This window comes from Barbus barbus (genome assembly GCF_936440315.1).
Source record: "Barbus barbus genome assembly, chromosome: 41".
Taxonomy (NCBI): domain Eukaryota; kingdom Metazoa; phylum Chordata; class Actinopteri; order Cypriniformes; family Cyprinidae; genus Barbus; species Barbus barbus.
In genome coordinates this window covers 11260810-11282246 of record NC_136719.1, presented here as the reverse complement: position 1 = coordinate 11282246, position 21437 = coordinate 11260810, and the positions used below count along the sequence as shown (strand labels likewise).

At 36.5% G+C, this 21437-nt stretch overlaps 2 protein-coding genes across 3 annotated transcripts in view; both read left to right on the top strand.

Annotated features, from left to right (window-relative positions):
• LOC306861050 (SLIT-ROBO Rho GTPase-activating protein 3-like) overlaps positions 1-12444 on the top strand; it is a 38855-nt gene extending 26411 nt beyond the window's left edge. Inside the window, exons 14-24 of one of the 2 annotated variants that reach the window (XM_079403119.1) lie at positions 2403-2463; positions 2600-2677; positions 3125-3253; positions 4014-4119; positions 4231-4461; positions 5437-5492; positions 5740-5866; positions 7117-7212; positions 7309-7488; positions 8955-9036; positions 11057-12444. In XM_079403119.1, the coding sequence (XP_079259245.1) occupies positions 2403-2463; positions 2600-2677; positions 3125-3253; positions 4014-4119; positions 4231-4461; positions 5437-5492; positions 5740-5866; positions 7117-7212; positions 7309-7488; positions 8955-9036; positions 11057-11263 (1353 nt within the window). In that variant the 3' untranslated portion in view covers positions 11264-12444. Of the gene's footprint in view, positions 1-2402; positions 2464-2599; positions 2678-3124; positions 3254-4013; positions 4120-4230; positions 4462-5436; positions 5493-5694; positions 5867-7116; positions 7213-7308; positions 7489-8954; positions 9037-11056 lie in introns of both variants that reach the window. The other variant, XM_079403118.1, reaches the window with a different exon arrangement.
• Positions 12445-13095: 651 nt separating this feature from the next.
• LOC306860138 (caveolin-2-like) lies at positions 13096-21214 on the top strand. Its single transcript, XM_079401685.1, has 4 exons — positions 13096-13363; positions 14467-14627; positions 20386-20573; positions 20659-21214. The coding sequence occupies exons 2-4, from the start codon at positions 14472-14474 to the stop codon at positions 20807-20809; spliced, it is 495 nt and encodes a 164-aa protein (XP_079257811.1). The 5' UTR covers positions 13096-13363; positions 14467-14471; the 3' UTR covers positions 20810-21214.
• Positions 21215-21437: the final 223 nt, after the last annotated feature.

The following is a 21437-nucleotide window of genomic DNA, read 5'->3' as shown; positions in this document are numbered from 1 at the left end:
GTAATTTTTTATGTGATGGCAAATTGAATTTTAAGCACCATTACTCCAGTCTCCATTGTGACATGAACCTTCACAAATCATTCTAAAATGCTTATTTGCTGCTCAGTTATTATTAATTTTATTTTTAATGTTAAAGTTTTTTTCTGCTTTTTTTTCAGAATTCTTTGATTAATAGAAAGTTCAAAATAACAGCATTAATTTGGAATAGATGGTAAAATTATAAATGTCTTTACTGTCACCGTTTAGCAATTTAATGCATCCTTGCTGAATACTAATAATACTAATAATAATAAATAACTCAATCACAGGAATAAAATTGCATTCTAAAATATATTAAAAGAGAAAATGGTATATATTGTAATTTGTAGTAATATTTCACAAAACTACTATTTTTGATCAGATAAATGCAGCCTTGGTGAGCATAAGATACCTCTTTTTAAAACATTTTAAAAATCCCAATTATTCCAGATTTTACCAATAAACATATGTACGTTTTTCGCCGTTTTAAATCAACATTTAATTTTTTTGCAGTTCACTTAAAAGCATTAAAAATACATTCAAAATCAATATAGCATGTCTCACTCAAGTCACTGTTGTCAATGCTTGAACTTTCATGTCAGCTTTCCATTTCAATGCTACTCAAGGGTGATTAATGTTGGATCTGAGTATAGCAACCATTGAAGGTCAACTAGCATGGTCTTTCTGGTGAAGCTGGTCAGCAGTGGCAATCTCGCTGGTTAAGCTATTTAAGAAGCCTACTGGGGATGCCAGCATCCACCAGACAGCATATGCTGGTGAGCAGTCATGCTAGTGGTTTCAGCAAGGTGCTTTCTATTCTCTGAGATTCCCACTGTGTCCCTCTCTATTCCTGGGAGCTCAGGCCTGTAGAGCACTGCTCTGCCATCTGGCTCTCTGCGCCTTGAGAAACGACTTCCTTCTCTCGTCCACTCACTTCCATTCTCTCGCACTTTTATTCTGTTGTGGTGGAGTGTCTAACAGTGTCTTCTACATCCTGCATTAGCAATGGCTGGTGTATCTCTTCATCTTAAGTGGACAGTAAATCTATGAGATGTGCACTCTCGTTACACCGCTAATAATTGGATAATGCAGTCAGGGCCACAGAACTGCTTTGCCAACAACACTATTTTTTTATTTTTTTGTCTCGATTGGTTGATCAATGGGTGCAGCCCAGTAAAATGGACATTTTTCTGGCTAAGTGGATTGAAATCTGATTTAGAAACATGGTTGGCATTGAGCTAACATGCTAACATGTTTCTGACACTAAAGGATCCTAAATTTTGTAATGACCATAATTTTGTGTCCTATATTTTGGGTGTTTGGGTGAGATGTTCAAGAAATTGTTCCTTTTTAAAAAAACAAATGAATAAAAAGTGACGTGCTTTTTGGGGAGGGACTTTCTTGTTCTAGAGAGAATTTGATTGGACGAAAATCTGTGTAGTGCAAGATGAGTCATCAGTCTTTTTCCTGTAAGAAAATGGATAAAAATGTGAATGTACGCAACCTTCAAACGTTTGGGGTTGGTAAGATTGTTTTAAAGGTTTTTTGAAGGAAGTCTCTTATGCTCACCAATGATGCCTTTATTTGACCAATAGACAGTAAAAACAGTGAAATATTATAACAATACTATTACTCCATTCTTCAGTGTTATTGACCCTTCTGAAATGATTCTAATATGCTGATTTGTTCACAAACAGTTGTGCTGTTTTATTTATTATGCTTAAAGCTATCAATTTCTTTAAAAAAACAAACAAACTTTGACCTCAAACTATTGAACAGTAGATTATTTATCTGCTAAAATTGTATTTTGTCAGTGTCCAAGAGTACACTAGCATATAAATAAGAATACATGGACTAATCTTATTTGATTTAATACACTCTTTAAGCACATTATTCCCATCTAGCCAGATCTAAATTAAAACAGAGCATCCCTGACACGTTGCTTTTCATCTAAACTCCTTGTTCTCTGCTTTTGTCTTTCTCCCTCACCCTGGTTTTTCTCCCCTTTTTCTGACTGCTTTTGCTTTTGTTTGCTATTCTCTCCCCATTTTTAATGCTACACTCCTTCTGGTCATGCCACACAATCTACTCCTCCTTTATACGTCCCTCCTGTCTCTCTCTTTCCTTGCTTGGCTGCCTGTGACTGTAGAAGGAGGAGACGGATGTCGAGGACTCAGGTACAGCTGTTTCCCCTGTCATGCATGCATCTGTTTGTGTGGGTAAATGTATTTCTGCGCCTTCTGCACTCTTTGTCTCTATCTTTGTTCACTGTATTTCATATGTATATTTGTTTTATTTCTTTCATGATCTCTATACAACTCTAGTGCTATTCAGATTATAGTATTATTTTTTTTTTCCCAATTTCCCTTCATTCCCTTTCTCAGAGCTCTGGGCAACAGATCCCCCTGGTGGTGGAGAGCTGCATTCGCTTCATCAACCTGCACGGTAAAGCTGTTCATTACAAGACAATGCCTTATTGTAGTTTTCCTCATTAAAAAGGTTTTACACATAATGAAACCTAATACATAAGGACTGAGTGATTTTGTGCATGTGAATATAAGTGTGATGCTTTTTTAAACAGGTTTGCATCATGAAGGCATTTTTAGAGTTCCTGGATCACAGTCTGAAGTCAATTATATCAGGGATTCCTTTGAAAGAGGTACAGTCATGTTCAAATTGATGAATACAGGTGTATTAACATAAATTTGTAGCAAGAAGTATACATTTGCAAATCAGCATATGGGAATGATTTCTGAAGGATTGTGACACTGAAGACTGGAATAAAGGCTGCTGAAAATTCAGCATTGCTTTCACAGAAATTAACTAAATTGTTTATATAAATGTTTTAAATTGTAGTATTATTTCACAATATTACTGGCTTACTGCATTTGTTATAAATGCAAACAAATGCAGCCTTGGTGAGCATAAGGGACTTCTTTCAAAAAAGCTTAAAATATCTTACCAGCCCCAACATTTTGAATGGTAGTATATATTATCATACAATATTTACAAATATATGAATATTAATTGTATTTATAAACAAATATGCCATTTTTTCTGTCTCTCTGACTGTTCTTCTGTTTTTTTTTTTTTTTTTTTTTTGCAGGAGAGGACCTGCTCACTGACAGCGAGAGTGACATTGATTCTGTGGCAGGGGTTCTGAAGCTCTATTTCAGAGGTCTAGAGAAACCTCTGTTCCCTGAGGAGAGCTTTAGCCAGCTCATGGAGTGTGTCCGTAAGATGCCTTTCATGTGTTCTCTCTGCTTCTGTGTGATTGTGTGCACTTTCAGTCACCCAAAACAGTATTTAGACATTTAATTTGCATTAGGTAACAACATATAAAACCATAGTGACATCTGCAAGCAAATAATGCTTGGGCATTTCTCCGAGTGTTACTTTTCTGTGGCATTTGCAGTGAATTTTAGCCAAATAGTCATAAGGTAATACTGTTCAAAAGTATGGAGTCAGTCTTTTTTTTTTTTATAAATTGTAATACTTTTATTCCGTATGGACCCAATACATTAAAAAATATATATTTAAAATAAATAGATCTTTTATATCCATTTAAAAATCCTGAAAAGTATGGTTTCTAAAAAAATATTAAGCAGCACAGCTGTTTTCAACATTGATAATAATAATAATACAAATTTCTTGAGCAATAGATCAGCATATTATTATAATTTCTGAAGGATCATGTGACACTGAAGACTTTTAGCTTTACCATCACAAGGAATAAATTACAATTTGAAATGTATTAAAATGGAAAACACTTATTTTAAATTATGATAAAATTACAGTATTGCTGTTTTTACTGCATTTTATTATCAAATACATTCAGACATAGTAAACATAAGATACCTCTTTCAAAAAACATAACTTACTGACCTCAAACTTTAGAATGGCAGTGTATATCCAATCTAGTTAACTTTAAGTTGCTGTTATTTAAAGTCTTAAGTCCAGTGTGTTGACTAATTTCTGTCAACTGTCTTTCTCAGAGATGGAAAACATGACAGAAAAAGTAGCGCAGATAAAGACAGTAGTGTCGTCCTTCCCCAGACCCGTCATCATAGTGATGCGGTATCTCTTCGCCTTCCTTCATCAGTGAGTCCTGCTCTCTCTTTTTTTTTTTTTAAGGCCTTTGTAGTCATTCTAAACCTGGTGATCAGTGATCAGTGATACAGTGCGTAACCTGTTTTGTTGGCGTCTTTTCAGTGTCTCTCAGTACAGTGATGAGAACATGATGCAGCCGTATAACCTGGCCGTGTGCTTTGGGCCCAGCCTGCTCAGAGGGGTGGATATGGGTGGTGATGAAGTGACACTGGCACCTCAGATCAATGACCTTGTTAAGACCATGATTATCCATCATGAGAGCATTTTCCCTGGGCCGTCCGAACTCCTGGGCCCCGTCTATGAGAAATGCATGACTCTAGAGCAGGAGTACTGGTGAGTCTTAAAGGGAGCATAACACACAGTTTCACCCAATCTCATGTTAATCTCGAGTACCTATAGAGTAGTATTGCGTCCTTAATATCTCCAAAGAGTCTTTAGTTTACCATATTAATAAAAGAAAGATACAGCTTTACAATTCTCTCCAAAAACAGTCGAGCTCTAAAAAGAAATCTTAATTTTCGTAGATTAGTTCACCCCAAAAATTTAAATTTGCTTAATTTACTCAACTACAGGCCATCAAAGAAGAGTTTGTTTGTTTCTTCATCAGAACAGATTTGGAGAAATTTAGCAGTACATCACTTGCTCTCTGGTCAATCCTCTGGAGTGAATGGGTGCCAAACAGTTGATAAAAATATTACAAATAATCCACACAACTCCAGTCCATATGAATTAACGTCTTTTGAAGTGAAAAGCTGTTTTTTTTAAATAAATCCATTAATGCATTTAACTTTAAACCATAGTTTCTGGCCAAACCACAAGTTCATAATCCATAACGCTTCCTCCCATGAAGAAGTCCATCCCCCTTTGTCCTCTCACATCAAAATCCACCGATATATTTGTTTAGATTAGAACTGTTTTGGATGACTGGAGAAAGCAATGTTATGGATAGAGGACTAGTATTTTAGCCTGAAGCAACAGTTTGAAGTTTAAAAACTCTTAATGATGGATTTGTTTATTACAAAAACATCTTTTCACTTCACAAGATGTTATTTGATGAACTGCAGTCATGTGGATTATTGTGAAGTTTTTATCAGGTGTTTGGACTCGTATTCTGACTCTCATTCATTGGGGAGCAAGTGATGTAATGCTAAATTTCCCAAATCTGTTCTGATGAAGAAACAAACTCATCTACATCTTGGATGACCATCTTGGATTCAGTATTTTTTTTCGCCAGCTAAATATTTCTTTGGGCAGTTCTTACCAGAATTTTTTTTTTTCCTTTCATGTAACTCCAACTACTTTTTCCAGTGAGCCCATCACAGAGGAGGGTGAGGGAGACGCTGAACATCTTCCCAGTGAAGATGGTAAGAAAACACAACATACATAATGTTAATATTTTTTTAAACCTTTCAAGTTGTAATTAATTGCTTATCTAAATGTCTGTGTATTCCATGTTTGGTTTTTGTGTCCTGTTGTTGCATTGTGGCCATTCAATGTTGTATTTTGGCATATGTGGTGTTTTTGTTGCCATGCTTTGTTGTGTTTGTGTGTACATTGTATGGGCAGAGTGTGAGGCTGTGGCCATGTTTGATTATGTTGCACGCTCTGCAGCCGAGCTGTCATTCAAGCAGGGTGACCACCTCCTACTACACAGCAAGGCCTCTGCTGATTGGTGGAGAGGGGAAGCAGGAGGAATGAAAGGCCTGATCCCCCATAAGTACATCAGTGTGGTAGAGGGGTGAGACATAAACTTCACTATAAACTTGATGAGGGTCCTCCAAACATTTCATTGTTGCTATTACAGTAGCTCTGTTTCATAACCTAGTCAAGGTTTCAAAAAACATCCTGACTTGGAGGTATAGTTCACCCAAAAATGAAAGTTCTGTCATTAATTACTCAACCCTCATGTCATTCCAAACCCGTGAGACCTTTGTTCATCTTCGGTACACAAATTAAGATTAAATGAAAGATTTAATGAAATCCGAGAGCTTTTTGACCCTGAATAGACACCAGTGCAACTGACACATTCAAGGCCCAGAAAGGTGGTAAGGACATTGTTAAAATAGTCCATGTGACATCAGTGGTTTATTAATAATGTTATGAAGCTACAAGAATACCTTGTGTGCAAACCAAAAATAACAACTTTATTCAACAATTTCTTCTCCTCTGTGTCAGTCTTCTCTGCGCGTTCACAAGAGAGCCAAGTCTTTCAAAAGATTTTCAAAAAATACTTAAAAAAAAAAAAAAAAATCTTACCAAGCCCAAACTTTTGAACAGTAGTGTAGGTATAGAAATACATAGCACACACAAACACTGGGTGAAATAATCTGTTACACAATTATTTTTAGCAATATTGTCGGTAATGAATCTTGCCTCTATGGACAACTCAATAGGTTTTGCAACAGAGCTAATGAGTATAATTTGCTAACCAAAACAGCTGTGATGATTAATTATTTGTACACTAATTTTGCTTTTATATAACCATGTGAAAACGTACCTGATTAGAAGCTGAATAAATCATCTAGTTCTGTCACGAATAGAGCTTTATTCAGAATATGCCATATTTAATCTGACACAGACACAAGCAAGACTGTCAGGGACCGAAGTACAGTCCATGGGCCTCAATCATAAAACGCAAGAAGAACCACAGTTTTTAAATCCTTTCTTGCGTAAATTGTCACATTCAATTCACTGCAACCATTTACGTAAGAATGGATTTATGACTGATTTGCACAGAAATTCTGCTTGTTTTATTTATGAGATCCATTTAACCAACTGTAATTCTGTTCCTCGCAGCTCTGTTTTTTTGTTTCTATCAAATTAGATATGGTGTCTACACTAACTTAAGTCTAACAAACCATTGCAGAGACGTGACTAAGGAAACTCATAATAGATAAACATATTGTTTTACTTCTTAAACAGTATATGGGTAGTCATAACCTGACCACTAGCTTTGGTGACCTCATCTTGTTGTCTTCTCATCCTCAGGGCAGAGCGTAAAGAACGAGGGAAGAAGGAGGACAGCAGAGGGGGCAGCACAGGAAACCTATCAGACGAACAGCAGCTGTCTGAACACAGCGCTCGGTATATTCACTCAGACCGCTGATAGTAATGAAACTTGAATGTTCGTCACAGGCCCAGTGAGATCTTTACTGTACTGTGTTTGCTGTCCTTCCCCAGTATGAGAGTGAACAGTGACAGCGCATCTTTGCCCGGCCGGCAGAGGACAGGCAGCGGAGGCAGCAGTATGGGTGGAGGCAACAGTGGGAGTGTAAGCCCCATCAGGAAGATCCTGCAGGTGCCTGAGGGACGACTCATCTTTCCTCCTCAGACAACTGCAATTGCACGCAAATTCTCAGGGTAGGAGAACAGAAGGTGTTGTTTTGATGGCACCAGCTGCTGAAGGTCTTGTGTATGAGAAGTTATCTGCGTGTATGACCACCATTTAACCTCAATGTTTTTGTCATCTCCAGAATAATTCTGTAAACTCAGTGTTTATGCTAAATCAAAATTTCAACAAGATACATTTTTTAAGCAAATAAATACTTTTATTTAGCAAGGATGCATTATATTGATCAAAAGTGTCAGTAAAATTAAAAGATGTCCGTTTTAAAAAGTTTCAATTCGTCATAATTCTGAATAATCCTTGTTTTGTAATCCTGAAAAAAAGTACCTGTTTTCAACATTGGCAATAATAATTAATGTTTGCTGGGCTATAAATCAGCACATGAGAATGATTTCTGAAAGATCATGTGAAACTGATGATTGGAGTAATTATTCTGAAAATACAGCTTTGTCATCACATGAAAATATATTAAAATAGAAAACTCTTATTTTACAGTGTAATTTTTAGTCTGCATTCTAAAAAATTTCTATAAAGGGTTAGTTCACCCAAAAATGACAATTCTGTTATTAATTACTCACCCTCATGTTGTTCCAAACCCGTAAGACCTTTGTTGTTCTTCAGAACACAAATTAAGATATTTTTGATGAAATGTGAGAGCTCTCAGATCCTCCCATAGACAGCAAGGATACTACCATGATCAAGGTCCAGAAATATAGCATGGACATCGTTAAAATAATCCATGTGACATCAGTGGTTCAACCACAATTTCACAAAGCTACGAGAATAATTTTTGTGCGCAAAGAAAACAAAAATAAAGACTTCATTCAACAATTCGTCTCCTAAGCATCACCTTATAATGCCATTTTGGAGAGTATCCACTGAACGTTAACAACATGTGTAGCACCTCGCGGAGACTCTCCAAAATGGTGCCTGGGTGACGCGGAGGAGATGAATTGTTGAATAAAGTCATTGTTTTCGTAAAATTACAGTTGAACCACTGATGTCACATGGATTATTTTAACGATGTCCTTACTACGTTTCTACCTTGATCATGGTAGTATCCTTGCTGTCTATGGGAGGATCTGAGAGCTCTCGGATTTCATCAAAAATATCTTAATTTTTGTTTGAAGATGAACGAAGGTCTTATAGGTTTGGAACGACATGAGGGTGAGTAATTAATAACAGAATTTTCATTTTTGGGTGAACTAACCCTTTAAAGCACGGGATAAAAAATGTTTCAGCTATCTGCTTTCATCGGTGTTATAGTTCACCATTTCTGTTTCTGGGAAACAGTTACACTGAAGAAGGCAGATAGATGAAACGTATAGTAAAGTAAGTGCAGCCTTGGTTAGCATAAACCTCTTTAAAGAACATCTTACTGACCACAAACCTTTGAACTGTTGTGTATTTTCTTATAAGTAGTTGAACAGTTTTATGTTTACATCATCATTCCCTTCTTTGTCTATGTCTTTCTCTTCAGTCATCAGGAGCGCAGACACACTTTAGACAGTCTGAGGCCAGTTGGAGGACCAGCAGACAGACAGACAGTACATATTGACAAGGTCTGATTCTTCTACTGATATTTCCACTGAAGGAATACTATGCTCAAAAATGGAGGTTCTATTTTAATTTACTAAGAATGAGAAGTCTTGAAGAACTCCTTCATGTGCAGTGAAAGAATACTAGTAAGCAAGGTCTTCCAAGCTTGACAGAACAAAAATAACCATAGAATAACCGTAAAGCCCCAGAGAAATAGGCCCTATGACTCCTGGTCTCTATATTCATGTGCTAATTTGCCATTTGATAGCTTTATGATATGAACAGAATTTAAATCATTATTCACTGACAGTCTTTCCCTCTTATTGTAGCTCTCAAATTGTATGTGTATATGTAAAATTTAGCACATCAATCAAATACAAGACACATAATAAATGGTATTTGGTATCATTGACATCAAACCTGAACTGTTCACAGAGGTGGGTAGAGTACCCAAAAACTAGTTACTTTGGATCATATAGCCTACTGAATATCTATAGTCTATTTTTATTTATATATATATACACACACACACACTGCTGTTCAAAAGATTTTTAATGTTTTTTGTTTTATGTAATTTAAGTGATGCATATCAGAATTGTTATCAGCCTTTACGCCAGTCTTCAGTGTCACATAATCCTTCAGAAATCCTTCCAATATGTTGATTTATTATCAATGCTGTTCTTTTTAGCTTTCTTTTCAAAGAATCCTGAACAAAATGTCACAGGTTCCAAAAAATATTAAGCAGCAAAGCTGATCCCTGTTGAAAAAGACAGCATATGCTGGTTAGGTATGTTTTGAAGCATGGGAAGCTGGTTTGGACCAGCAAAGGACCAGCATAAACCAGCCCAAACCAGCATCCCAGCTTCAAAACATACCTAACCATGCTGGTTTTTTCATATGGATCATATGAAGGATCATATGACTCTGAAAACTGGAGTAACAGTTGATTATAAAAATTCTGATTTGCATCACTGAATTAAATTATATTTTAAGGTATATTATGTATTCTATATGTAGCCATATAACCTCTGACACTGAGAAGAGTGAAAACTCACATGAACCCTACAGAACCAGGGCCGGCTACCGGTTACTGTGCCCCCCCCCACTTTCCATCCTCTCCCCTCCTTGCTGAACGCGATCGATTTTGAAAGCGAAAGTACCGATAAAACAGCGCACATAAGATCACCGATTGCACGCTCTGTGCAATCGCTTATTGCCCACAGAAAAGTAGACTGCGCGTTTGGAATAAATTGAAGCATTTTTAACGTGTATTGCATTAAGATGAAGTAACGGGAGGAGCGTCGCCCACAGTAACACCGTGTCCTAACTACACGCGACGCGACAGCATAAATCAAATATCACAGCCAATCAGAAGCGTGTGTGGGCGGGCACTCTCTGGAAGCTCTCTCCACTCGCAAAGATTTCAAATAAGATAAAATGTGCATTAAAAGCTAAAAATCTAGACATGAACTAACATTCTTTTGTTTTATTTTGTATCTCAACAACAACTGTTATTTTTATTTAATAAGCATGGTTCCCACAGTCTTCGCAAAACCTGGGTAAAAATGTGATTTCTAGATCTGGGAAAATCATGGAAATTAAGAAGTCATGGAAATTTCTATGATGAATATACATAGTTGTAGTTATGTCTCTAGAATATTTTTTGTATTTTATTTTATGACTCTAAAATATTTTATCTGGTAGAAATTGCTGAAAAATTGCTATTTGACAGGAAAAAAATTCTAATTAAAAGTGTAAAAAGACCTCATGAATTACTGTAAAATTCAGTTTTTAAAATGTCTGGAATTACTGAATTTAATAATCCATTTTTATTTAATCATTTTAATATATTTCCACTTTTTAAACAAAAACAAGCAGCTTTGTCATTACAGTAGGAGTACCTAAAATATCTTGCCTACATAGGGGGAATATTATCTTGGGCAAAAAAAAATTAAGTTTCAATCCATGAATTTGAAGAGCTAGCACTTGTAAACCCAAATGGATGTCGTTATGTACTAATGAATGTTTCTTTATTTCTCATAGGAGGTCAGTCGGCAGATGAACTCCGTGTTTAAGGAGCTGTTGTCCCGTCAGCCTCCTCTGGAAGCCTCGGGTTCGAACCCTCCTCCGTCCTCTCCTCCCGCATCTGTCCCTTCAGTACCCTCCGCTGCTGCTCGTCCTCCGGTGAAGAAGGGAGGCTTTGGCCTGCTCAGCAGAGGTCTCTTCAAACCCCAAGACCAACAGGACTGAGGGAGAGGAAGGGATGATAGACGAGTGAATCTGAGTATGAGGGTTGTGGGGGAACAGCAAACTCATCACAGATATGAATCTATTTTTCCAGACGTACTCTTTACGCCTTATTAATTTCAGTTGACGGTGAATATAGTTTTGTTTCACGTGAGACCAAGTCATTGATCCTATTATTGGTTGTATGTATTTGTTTTAGCTTTGACAACAGTTAATCTGGTCCTCATTCAAGAATCTCCCTCTTCCTAACTAATCATTCATCGCAGTGATGTCCAATGTGTCTGACGTATTTGACTGTAGTGTAGACTGTTCATTTGGAGAAACATAAGTATCTGCTAATGATGTATGTGTTGAGTCCCTCAAAGCACCGATTCAGATGGACAAGTGAATTGTGGGAATGACGTCCATGACAGACAGAGTCCGCACTGTTATTTTAGATCTAGACGTGTCACCCTGAATGTAGCAAGAGATTTTTGAAGGCCAACGCTACCCTCAGATGTTTGTACTTCATTGTGCTTAGTTTTTCTTTTTCAGTTTTAAATGCTTTTTTTTTTTTTTTTTTGCATTTTGGTATGCATAGCTCAAATAGTTCATGGTACGACTTGATGAATATTAAAATGCTCCAGTTTTTCTTTTTAGAAGACTCATTTATGGGTTTTTTGTATCATTTGCCATTTAATTTTTTTTTTACGTTTAATTGCATTACTATTTTACAATTATTTGCAGAACAGTGGATTATTCTTTAAAAAGCATTCTATCCTAAAGGAACCAGCACACATGCATGCAAACACACTGATGCAGGTGGTCTCGCGTGGGAACAGGTGGAGCGGCCAAAATAAGCACAGCTCTGTAGCCGCTTTTACCCCTACGGCTCCATTTTCTCTGTCACATACAAAAACTGGAAAGACAACTGTGAAGACAAGTGCCACTCAGGGCAGCTCAGGAACTGTCCAACAGAGAAGCCAGAGAGAAAAGATCAAACTGTGAAACGGCACATGTAGTCGCAGGAAGTACAATGGCACTCACTTCCTTTTTGCTTCACATTAGTGCCCCCCTGGTCACTGATCTCCCTCGACGTCCAGCCCGTCACCCATGCATTCCCTTTAGCAGTGTGTGTCTCTGGTAGATGATGTCATCATTGATGTGTGGATTACAATAATATCAAAATAAATTATATAGATTCTAAAATACTGTTGGCTTGCCACGTGTTTCATCATGCATAATAATTACTCTTAAAATGCTATTGGGGTTGGATAACCAGTGTTATTTAGTATTAATTATATAATAGTATTCATTAATAATTTAAATTGGATACTATATGTATTATTAGTTTTCAATATTAGTTTGTATAATTTGTGTTTTTGTCATTTTAGATAAATCTCTTCAGCTGTAAATAATTTTTATTTCAGATTTAGTAATTTTACTACAACTTTAACTTGTATATAATTTTCACTTATATTTTTAAAGTTTTTCATCTAATAGCATTTTATTTTTTCAGCTTTTTTTTTATAACATTGATCTATTCCATACAGTGACGGGTTCTTCTCAGCACTCAGATGAGCAAGTAGCATTACAGTATGATTACAGTAAAGTAAAATGAATATTGCCTAACTATAACACTGTGTAATACAATGTATAACACAATGACAAGTTAATATTTTTGAAGCCCACTGTATGTTTTCTAAAAAAAAACTGTAAATTATTTTTAAATATGAGATTATATGTGAGGAAACTGGCTGCGTGTGAGGAGGGTTAGCCTGTCCCGTAACCTGATCAGTGGTGCCCTCTCCATTCCTCTCCCCAAAATAACTCTACGCTCAGCCTGCTAATTCTTCACTGGGTACAGGCACTTCTACACACTAGACTATGGCAAAGAACACAAGGCAGAAAGAGTGAGGTCACACCTTCACCCTGAAAGACGGTCCCCTCCTGTTTCCCAGTTTGATATAGGCCACAAATTCATCTGTTAGATGTGGACAACAAGACAATTTATGGAGATTAATAGTGTCTGTTCGATAGATCAAAACTGTTGCATTTGCTGAATTTGCTTTATTGACCTGGACAGGATTACAGTTTAATTTTGGACCAGGACTATTGAATAGGGTAAGTGATAAATATTTATAATTGCTTAAATTATGTTGCATAGCATTCATGGGTAATTCTTAATTGAATAATATATACTTGTATAATAATAATAATCATATTTAATTGCTATTAAAAATTAAATTCAGCCTTTCTGTTTTTTTTGTTTTAATTACAAAATACTTGTTAGTTTATTTTATTAAACCAATTGATCGATTAAATGTTAGATGTTGACATTTACATCCATACTGTTCTGATGAGTTCATTTAATCACAGACATGAGGCATTACAATATAGTAGTAATCCATTATAGGATTACTATAATGAGTAAATAATAGTAAGCAGGAGTTTCCAGGGTGTGTCTTGTCTGATCTGAGTTTATATTTGTCACGTGTATTTCAGTGGGGCTGGGACCCACTAGGAGGCCTCAGCACACTTCTAAAGTGGATGCAAAATGGCTCAAAATATTTGAAAATAAGACAAAACAAGGTTAAAAATCAGCAAAAACAGCTAAAATAGCAAGACATATACTGAAATCATTTATCTTATTTAAATGTGTTCCCTTAACAACTGCTATTTTTACATACCAGGTTCTCACTATCTCATACAACCTGGAGAGGTTGAGAGTTTTGATTTATAGACCTGGAAAGTAAAGGAATTAATAAATTATAAATAAAGTCATTTAATTTTTTTATAATGAATCTATATCAAGCTCAATCCTATCGAATTTTAGTGCAAGGCTAGATATTGCTTTTTATAATAACAATGTATTTACAAAAAGTCATGTAAAGTGGTAATAAAAAAGTGTAAACCATGAATTGGGGATATAAGATTGAATAATTTTTTTAATTATAATTATTTTTATTTAAGTTTCTGTAAATAAAAGGTTTGAAAATGAGCATCTGAAGTATCAGAAATATCTTGCAAATATCTTGCAGTCAAAAATGTTGAGAACCACTTCTGTAGTTTCTGCAATGGAACTAAACCATTTAACCCACAGTTATGCTAAAAACCTAACCTATTCAATTAAAAAAAATAAAACACTCGGTACTGTACTGTTTGGTTCTGCACTGATGCGTGTGAGTAATTGCACACAGACACAAAGAGTGTGATCTGCTTTGCAGTCAATATGATGTCAGACGAGTATTTGGTGGAGTGTAATATTGATGATGATGATGTGAAGAAGATCCACCCGTCTCCGCCTCCTCCCCCACAGTTCTCCTCCACCTCATCCCTCACTCAGGGTGAGATCAGGGATCCCTGTGGCCTCAACAAACACTTGAAGGTGAGCACAACTGTCTCTTCTTATAGGAGGTTATAAGTGAAATAAACAGTTTTGGGAAGTAACTAGTTATATGCAACTAAATTCTGTAATTTAAAGGGGTAATCGGATGCGAAATGCACTTTTACATGTTGTTTGAACATAAATGTGTGTTGGCAGTGTGTGTACACAACCACCCTATAATGATAAAAATCCACCCAGTGTTTTTTATTAATCTCCTAAAATCATTACCCCTTTCTCAAATCAAGCTGTTCTCAGCTTCTTGTCTGTGGGACGTCACACAGACCAAGACCGCTCCCACGTTAGTTGACTGACACTGGTGTTTTACCCCGACCCACCCTGAGTGAGCTGTAACAGTCCGCCAATGTTTCGACGTCAGAGCAGATCTAGACAAGAATAAATCCTCCTAAGCGATTGAGGTGTTTTGTTGTTGGATGTAATAATGAACATAGCAGTCGTCATTTACTCCTGACATCTGAGCCGCTGAAGATGCAGTGGATTATGTTTGTTTTTGAAGGGAATGCGCCCCTGATCTACCTAAATACGTCTATCTTCACACGAATCATTCGAGATTCAGCTTCACCTGCAGAAGAAGTGAGTAGAAGATTTTTTTATGAATCTTTGCAAATAGCTCGCATAATAAAGTGTATTCTGACATCTGAGGTCTTATATCACAGTATTAGTTCACTGAGGCGTGTTAAGCGTCGTTGGGTAATCATGGAGTGTAACGTTTGAGGGGAACCCCACTATTACAGCACAGAGTCACACAAGCCATGACACAAAGTTACAGAAACTAAGCAATGAAAGCAATATATGTCATCCTCAGATGGAATGTTATTTCCGTACTTCAGCGTTGGGTAAAAGAGAATTATAAGCTCCTTTGTGGTAGAGAAAGGAAATTGTAGACTACGGGAAATTATGAATTAAACATACACACAATCAGCTTTTCCACATGTTTATACCCCGATAATCAAAACTTCTACTTAGCGCTTGCTCCATTTCTGCAAATCAGTTTTTGTAAACGAATGACTTGATCCACATATGGCCTTCATCAACAGCCGCTTTGAATTTGTGACAGCGAATTTGGAAAGTGAAATAAAATGACCGAAATTCGCCTGTCGAATATTACATCGTATTTTTAAACCGATTGAATATTTTGGAAGTGAATTCTGGAAGGTGAATATGAATTATTGAATTTTTAATTATGAAAATGTGTGTGAAATATTTTGAATTGAAATATTCACAGCTTAAATAAACAACTATGTTAAATTTCAGCACCTAAAAATGCAAGCCCTGGAAATACAAGGCACTGTTAATGGCAATGCATCTTTTTTTTTCGATTTGTAGAATTCAGCATGCTTTGTTTCAAAAACTATTGTCATTATTCTGCTTCTATATCACCCCCAGTGTTGCCAACTTCTTTCAATGGAAAGTAGCTAAAGCCAGTTTGTGCTAGATGCTAATTAGCATATTCATTACATCATTGCGTCATATTGCCTTTTATATTTGTTTGTCTCTCTGTGCTCACATACTGTATTTTATATTTCATTTATATAAATGACTGTTTATGTTGTCAGTCAATCGGATGAATATGAAATAGTGACTGAAACGCGGCGCTTTAAGACTACACAACCAGCTCTCCCTTCCAAGATGTTAATCTGCAAATTCTGATTTATAATCGAGCCGTCTGATAAAATCAAATACACATAAAATAAGCCAAGACAAAGACCATTCCTGTGCCATGTTTTCGGCTATATTTGCATGGAAGAGAAGGGCGGGGTCAGCAGAGCTCATTAGCATTTAAAGGGCAAAACGGCTTGCTCTGAAAAGGGTAAAAAGGGTGTTGTTTTACACTACCAGACAGAAATTTTAACCAAATTATGTTATAGACTTTTCATTAAGACCCTAAAGAATGATATCAGCTTGTGGAAAATAGGCATCCAATGACCCCTTTAATTATAAAATAAATGTAATAGTAATCAGTTAGAGTTACTGAGAATAAATGTGTAATTTAAATTACAGTTACTTATTAAAATGTTTATGATTACAAAGGGGGTTACATCTGATTTAGTACATACAGATTTAATTGATTTCTTTCATAAATTGCAGTGACTTCTCTAATATTCGAGACATTAATTTTTAAGGAGTTTAGGCTACAGAATAGGACACATGCTTAACTGTTTTAATTCCTATTTGGGTTTATATATATATATATATATATATATATATATACACACACACACACACACTCACTGGCCACTTTATTAGGTACACCTTGCTAGTACCGGGTTGGACCCCCTTTTGCCTTCAGAACTGCCTTAATTCTTTGTGGCATAGATTCAACAAGGTGTTGGAAACATTCCTCAGAGATTTTGGTCCATATTGACATGATAGCATCACGCAGTTGCTGCAGATTTGTCGAATCTCCGTTCCACCACATCCCAAAGGTGCTCTATTGGATTGAGATCTGGTGACTGTGAAGAAACCAGTCTGAGATGATTTGAGCTTTGTGACATGGTGCAGTATCCTGCTGGAAGTAGCCATCAGAAGATGGGTGCACTGTAGTCATAAAGGGATGGACATGGTCAGCAACAATACTCAGGTAGGCTGTGGCGTTTAAATGCTGCTCAATTGGTACTAAGTACAATAATTACACAAAGTGTGCCAAGAAAATATCCCCCACACCATTACACCACCACCACCACCAGCCTGAACCGTTGAGACAAGGCAGGATGGATCCATGCTTTCATGTTCTTTATGCCAAATTCTGACCCTAACATCTGAATGTCGCAGCAGAAATCGAGACTCATCAGACCAGGCAACGTGTTTCCAATCTTCTGTTGTCCAATTTTGGTGAGCCTGTGCGAATTGTAGCCTCCGTTTCCTGTTCTTAGCTGACAGGAGCGGCACCCGGTGTGGTCTTCTGCTGCTGTAGCTCATCTGCTTCAGGGTTCGACGTGTTGTGTTGTAACGAGTGGTTATTTGAGTTACTGTTGCCTTTCTATCATCTCTAACCAGTCTGCCCATTCTCCTCTGACCTCTGACATCAAGGCATTTCAACTGCCGCTCACTGGATATTTTCTCTTTTTCAGACCATTCTCTGTAAACCCTAGAGATGTTTGTGTGTGAAAATCCCAGTAGATCAGCAGTTTTTGAAATACTCAGACCAGCCCGTCTGGCACCAACAACCATTCCACGTTCAAAGTCACTTAAATCCTCTTTCTTCCCCATTCTGATACTCGGTTTGAATTCAGCAAGTCATCTTCACCACATCTAGATGCCTAGTTGCTGCCATGTGATTTGGCTGATTAGCAATTTGTGTTACCAAGCAATTGAACAGGTGTACCTAATAAAGTGGCAGATGAGTGTATGTGTGTGTGTGTATATATATATATATATATATATATATATATTAGGGCCGGGACTTTAACGCGTTAATTTAGATTAATTAATTACACAAAAATAACGCGTTAATGTTTTTTAACGCATTTTAATCGCACTTATTTTTGCACCGCGGAACGTCACTGGATGAGTTTCGGCGGACCGATTATACTGGAGCACCAACTAGCGTTCAGAATTCCAAGAACGCAAAGAACGGACTTGCGTTCTCGTGGAGACCGGTCTTGCCAAGCTTCCTTGGAAGAACGAACTCGGAAGGACGCGAGAACACAGAACGCACACTTATGAGAGTAGGCCCTTTTCACATGACGTCACTCAACGTCCGTTTTGAGTCGAAGCAGGGTATTTTTACTTCCGCCCGCATAGTAAAGCGCTATCGCTACCAGTATGGAGTTCAACCAGACACTTATACGTCTGCCACAAATACGATTAAAGGGTGACTGCAGCTTTCTACTCTCGTCCTCATTCAAGACGAGGCGTCTGGCATCTCAAATGAACTTACCGAATACCTATCAGCGAGATTTGCCGCTTGAAGTCGAGGGAGGAGTTATGAACGGAGAAGTTGTACTTTCTGATTTCCGCGACTCTTGCGCAGTGTTTGCTGTCTTTATTTCTGTTAGATATATTTGTCAAATACGTTTTAGATATTTGCATGTGGTAACAGAAAGACTATACATTCAATAATTTATGTACTGCTTAATACAGCGTCTGTGTGTACAAGAATATTCAACATAAGCCTGTAATATCAATAAAATGGGGTCTATATTTTTCCACTTTATTTTGATAAACATGACACAATTTAATTAATTAATAAATAAATAAATGTGTCATTCTATGGACATGTCCATTTTTCTGTCCCTAGCCTTTACAGAAATATTACACTTGAATATATAAAAATAATTATTTTTATTTTACAATGAAACAATGTTATTTGAACAGTTACACCTTCTTGAGCCATCAATGTGGCAATATTTGTTTTTAAATTAATTATAAAGAATTCCAAGCACCACAAAACTGCTTGTAACTTACTGCATTCCTGCTTAACTGGCCGCATAGTCTCAGCATAAGAAACGGCCAATGAACAATAAATATTACAAAATGTCATAACTTATTAAAACATTTCATACTATTATAGATATTACTTTCATATAATTGTATTGTTTTATTTTACAGCGTTATATGTTTTATTGTTAAGATTCATTTTAATATGCCAATAAAAATGCAGACTTTCTCCGGGTCTTATAACTTTATTAAAATTAACCAAAACAAAACGATAAATGTTTACTTTCAACTTGAAGAGCCGTTAAGTATTTGTGAGAGCGACTTTAAAGCTTACAGGCTTCCGTACACTGGCCACCCACAGCGTTTTCTGGGATTTCTAACGGCTCGATTCTCTCAAGTCTGCACTCCATGCATCCTCAGTTTCAAGAACATATCCGGGCACTTTCATGCATTCTCTGTACTTGCGTTCCTGAGAATTGGAACTGAACTTCGACGGTTAATGATGACGTAGAACGAGAACACAAGGACGCAAGATCGCTGAAGAACGCATATTGAGAAACAGCCAAAAACAAACCACAGTGAACATGGACAAAGAAGCTGATGAGACCGCTTTGGTTGGCCCTGTGGATGGGAAATTTAAAAATCCATATAAAAAAACTTACTTCTCACTGTTCTCAGGTCAAATATTTATATGCGATTAAAATGCGATTAATTTCGATTAATTAATTACAAAGCCTCTAATTAATTAGATTAATTTTTTTAATCGAGTCCCGGCCCTAATATATATATATATATAATTTTTTTTTTTTTTTTTTTAATTTTTTTTTTAAGATGAACTGTTTTTTTCCAAACCATTGTTAGATGCCAGTGTTTCCTGTTATAGCTATGCACAAATTTGATTTCAAAAACAGTATCATAAACTATTTCTTGTTATGGTTTTGAATCAGTATTTAACCTCAGAATTATCTCAAAGTAAGTCAGATTTTTTTGGTGGCTGTGCTTTAAAATTAAATTATTTTAATCTTAATTCAAGGGATAAAGGATCGCGAAAGTGATAGTAATCAATGTTGAATACTACTGTACGGTTAACCCTGCCTGGTTTACATGTTTGAAAATGATTAACAGTTGAAAACATTAGAAATTTGGAAAAGTAATCAAACAGTAATCAAATGTAATCAGTTATTACTTTAATAAAGTAGCTTAATTGAAATAGTTACACTACTTAGGCCTAGGCTTACATTTTACATAGGGTAACTTGTAATCTGTAACCTATTACATTTCCAAAATAACCTTCCCAACACTGGAAATAAACATGACCATAAATAAAGTGCCACCAACTTTCTCTTTATTGTGCCACCAGATAGAGTTCAGCGACGTTTTAGCAGAGCCCGCGTCCACACAGAGCTACGACCGTGTGTGGGTGTACAGCGGCATCTGCTTCGAGTCCGTGCGCCTCTGGGGTTACCGCTGCCTCACAGCGCTGTGTGCGCTTCCGCTCTCATGTCTCTGTGGGTGTCTCTTTGCCCTACTGGCCTGTATGCACATCTGGTACGCTCATTTTGGTGATTATTTATGAAATCTGTTACATAAATGGAATAAAACTTTTAATCAAAAGTACTGTCTCTTGCTATAGGTGTGTGATGCCCTGTATTCAGGTGTTTCATAGCTGCCTGCCCTGTGTGAGGTCACTGTGGATGAGTGTGGTCAATATCTTCATCGCTCCGTTCTGCACATCTGTGGCTCGCTGTTGCAGTGGCATATTTGTGGTGTTCTCCAAAGAGTGACGAAACACAAGGAGGAATCTGAAGAAGCTTGTCAAAAAACATGAATGCTTGGAATACCTGAATGGATTTTTGCTATGTAAAGCTGTGTTGAAATAACCATGAGACATTCTAAGAAGAGGATTACATGTTATTAAATAAATCGATTTTTACATGTTATTAAATAGATATTTAATAATTTTTATAATAACAAATTCAGCATGGGTTTGTAATATATACGAAATTACAATATATAGCCTTTTTCATACAATCTGATTATGGGCCTATTTTCTCTCTCTCTCTCTGATGTTTGATAATGAACAACTGTCATGTATGTCTGTTTTGATGGTTGCCATGCCATACATGTATTTTATTAAAACAACCACTTAGCCTGCATCTTGTACATACAAGCTGCAAGCTCTCTCATTTACTCCAGTCCTCAGTGTCACATGATCTTTCAGAAATCACTCTAATATGCTGATTTGGTGCTCAAGAACATTTTTTTAAATATTATTAGTTGTGCTGCTTAATATTTTTTTGTGGAATCTGTGACATTTTCTTTTCAGGATTCTTTAATATAATTTTTTTTTTTTTAATGTAAAAGTCTTTACTGTCACTTTTGGTTAATTGAATGTGTCCTTGCTGAATAAAA

What these genes read in the sequence shown, in the direction of transcription:
- LOC306860138 (XM_079401685.1), top strand. Translation starts at nt 14,472, where the DNA reads ATGATGTCAGACGAGTATTTGGTGGAGTGTAATATTGATGATGATGAT. An exon ending in GCCTCAACAAACACTTGAAG is followed by an intron (nt 14,628 to 20,385) that starts GTGAGCACAACT and finishes TTGTGCCACCAG; the next exon opens with ATAGAGTTCAGCGACGTTTT. An exon ending in CTGGCCTGTATGCACATCTG is followed by an intron (nt 20,574 to 20,658) that starts GTACGCTCATTT and finishes CTCTTGCTATAG; the next exon opens with GTGTGTGATGCCCTGTATTC.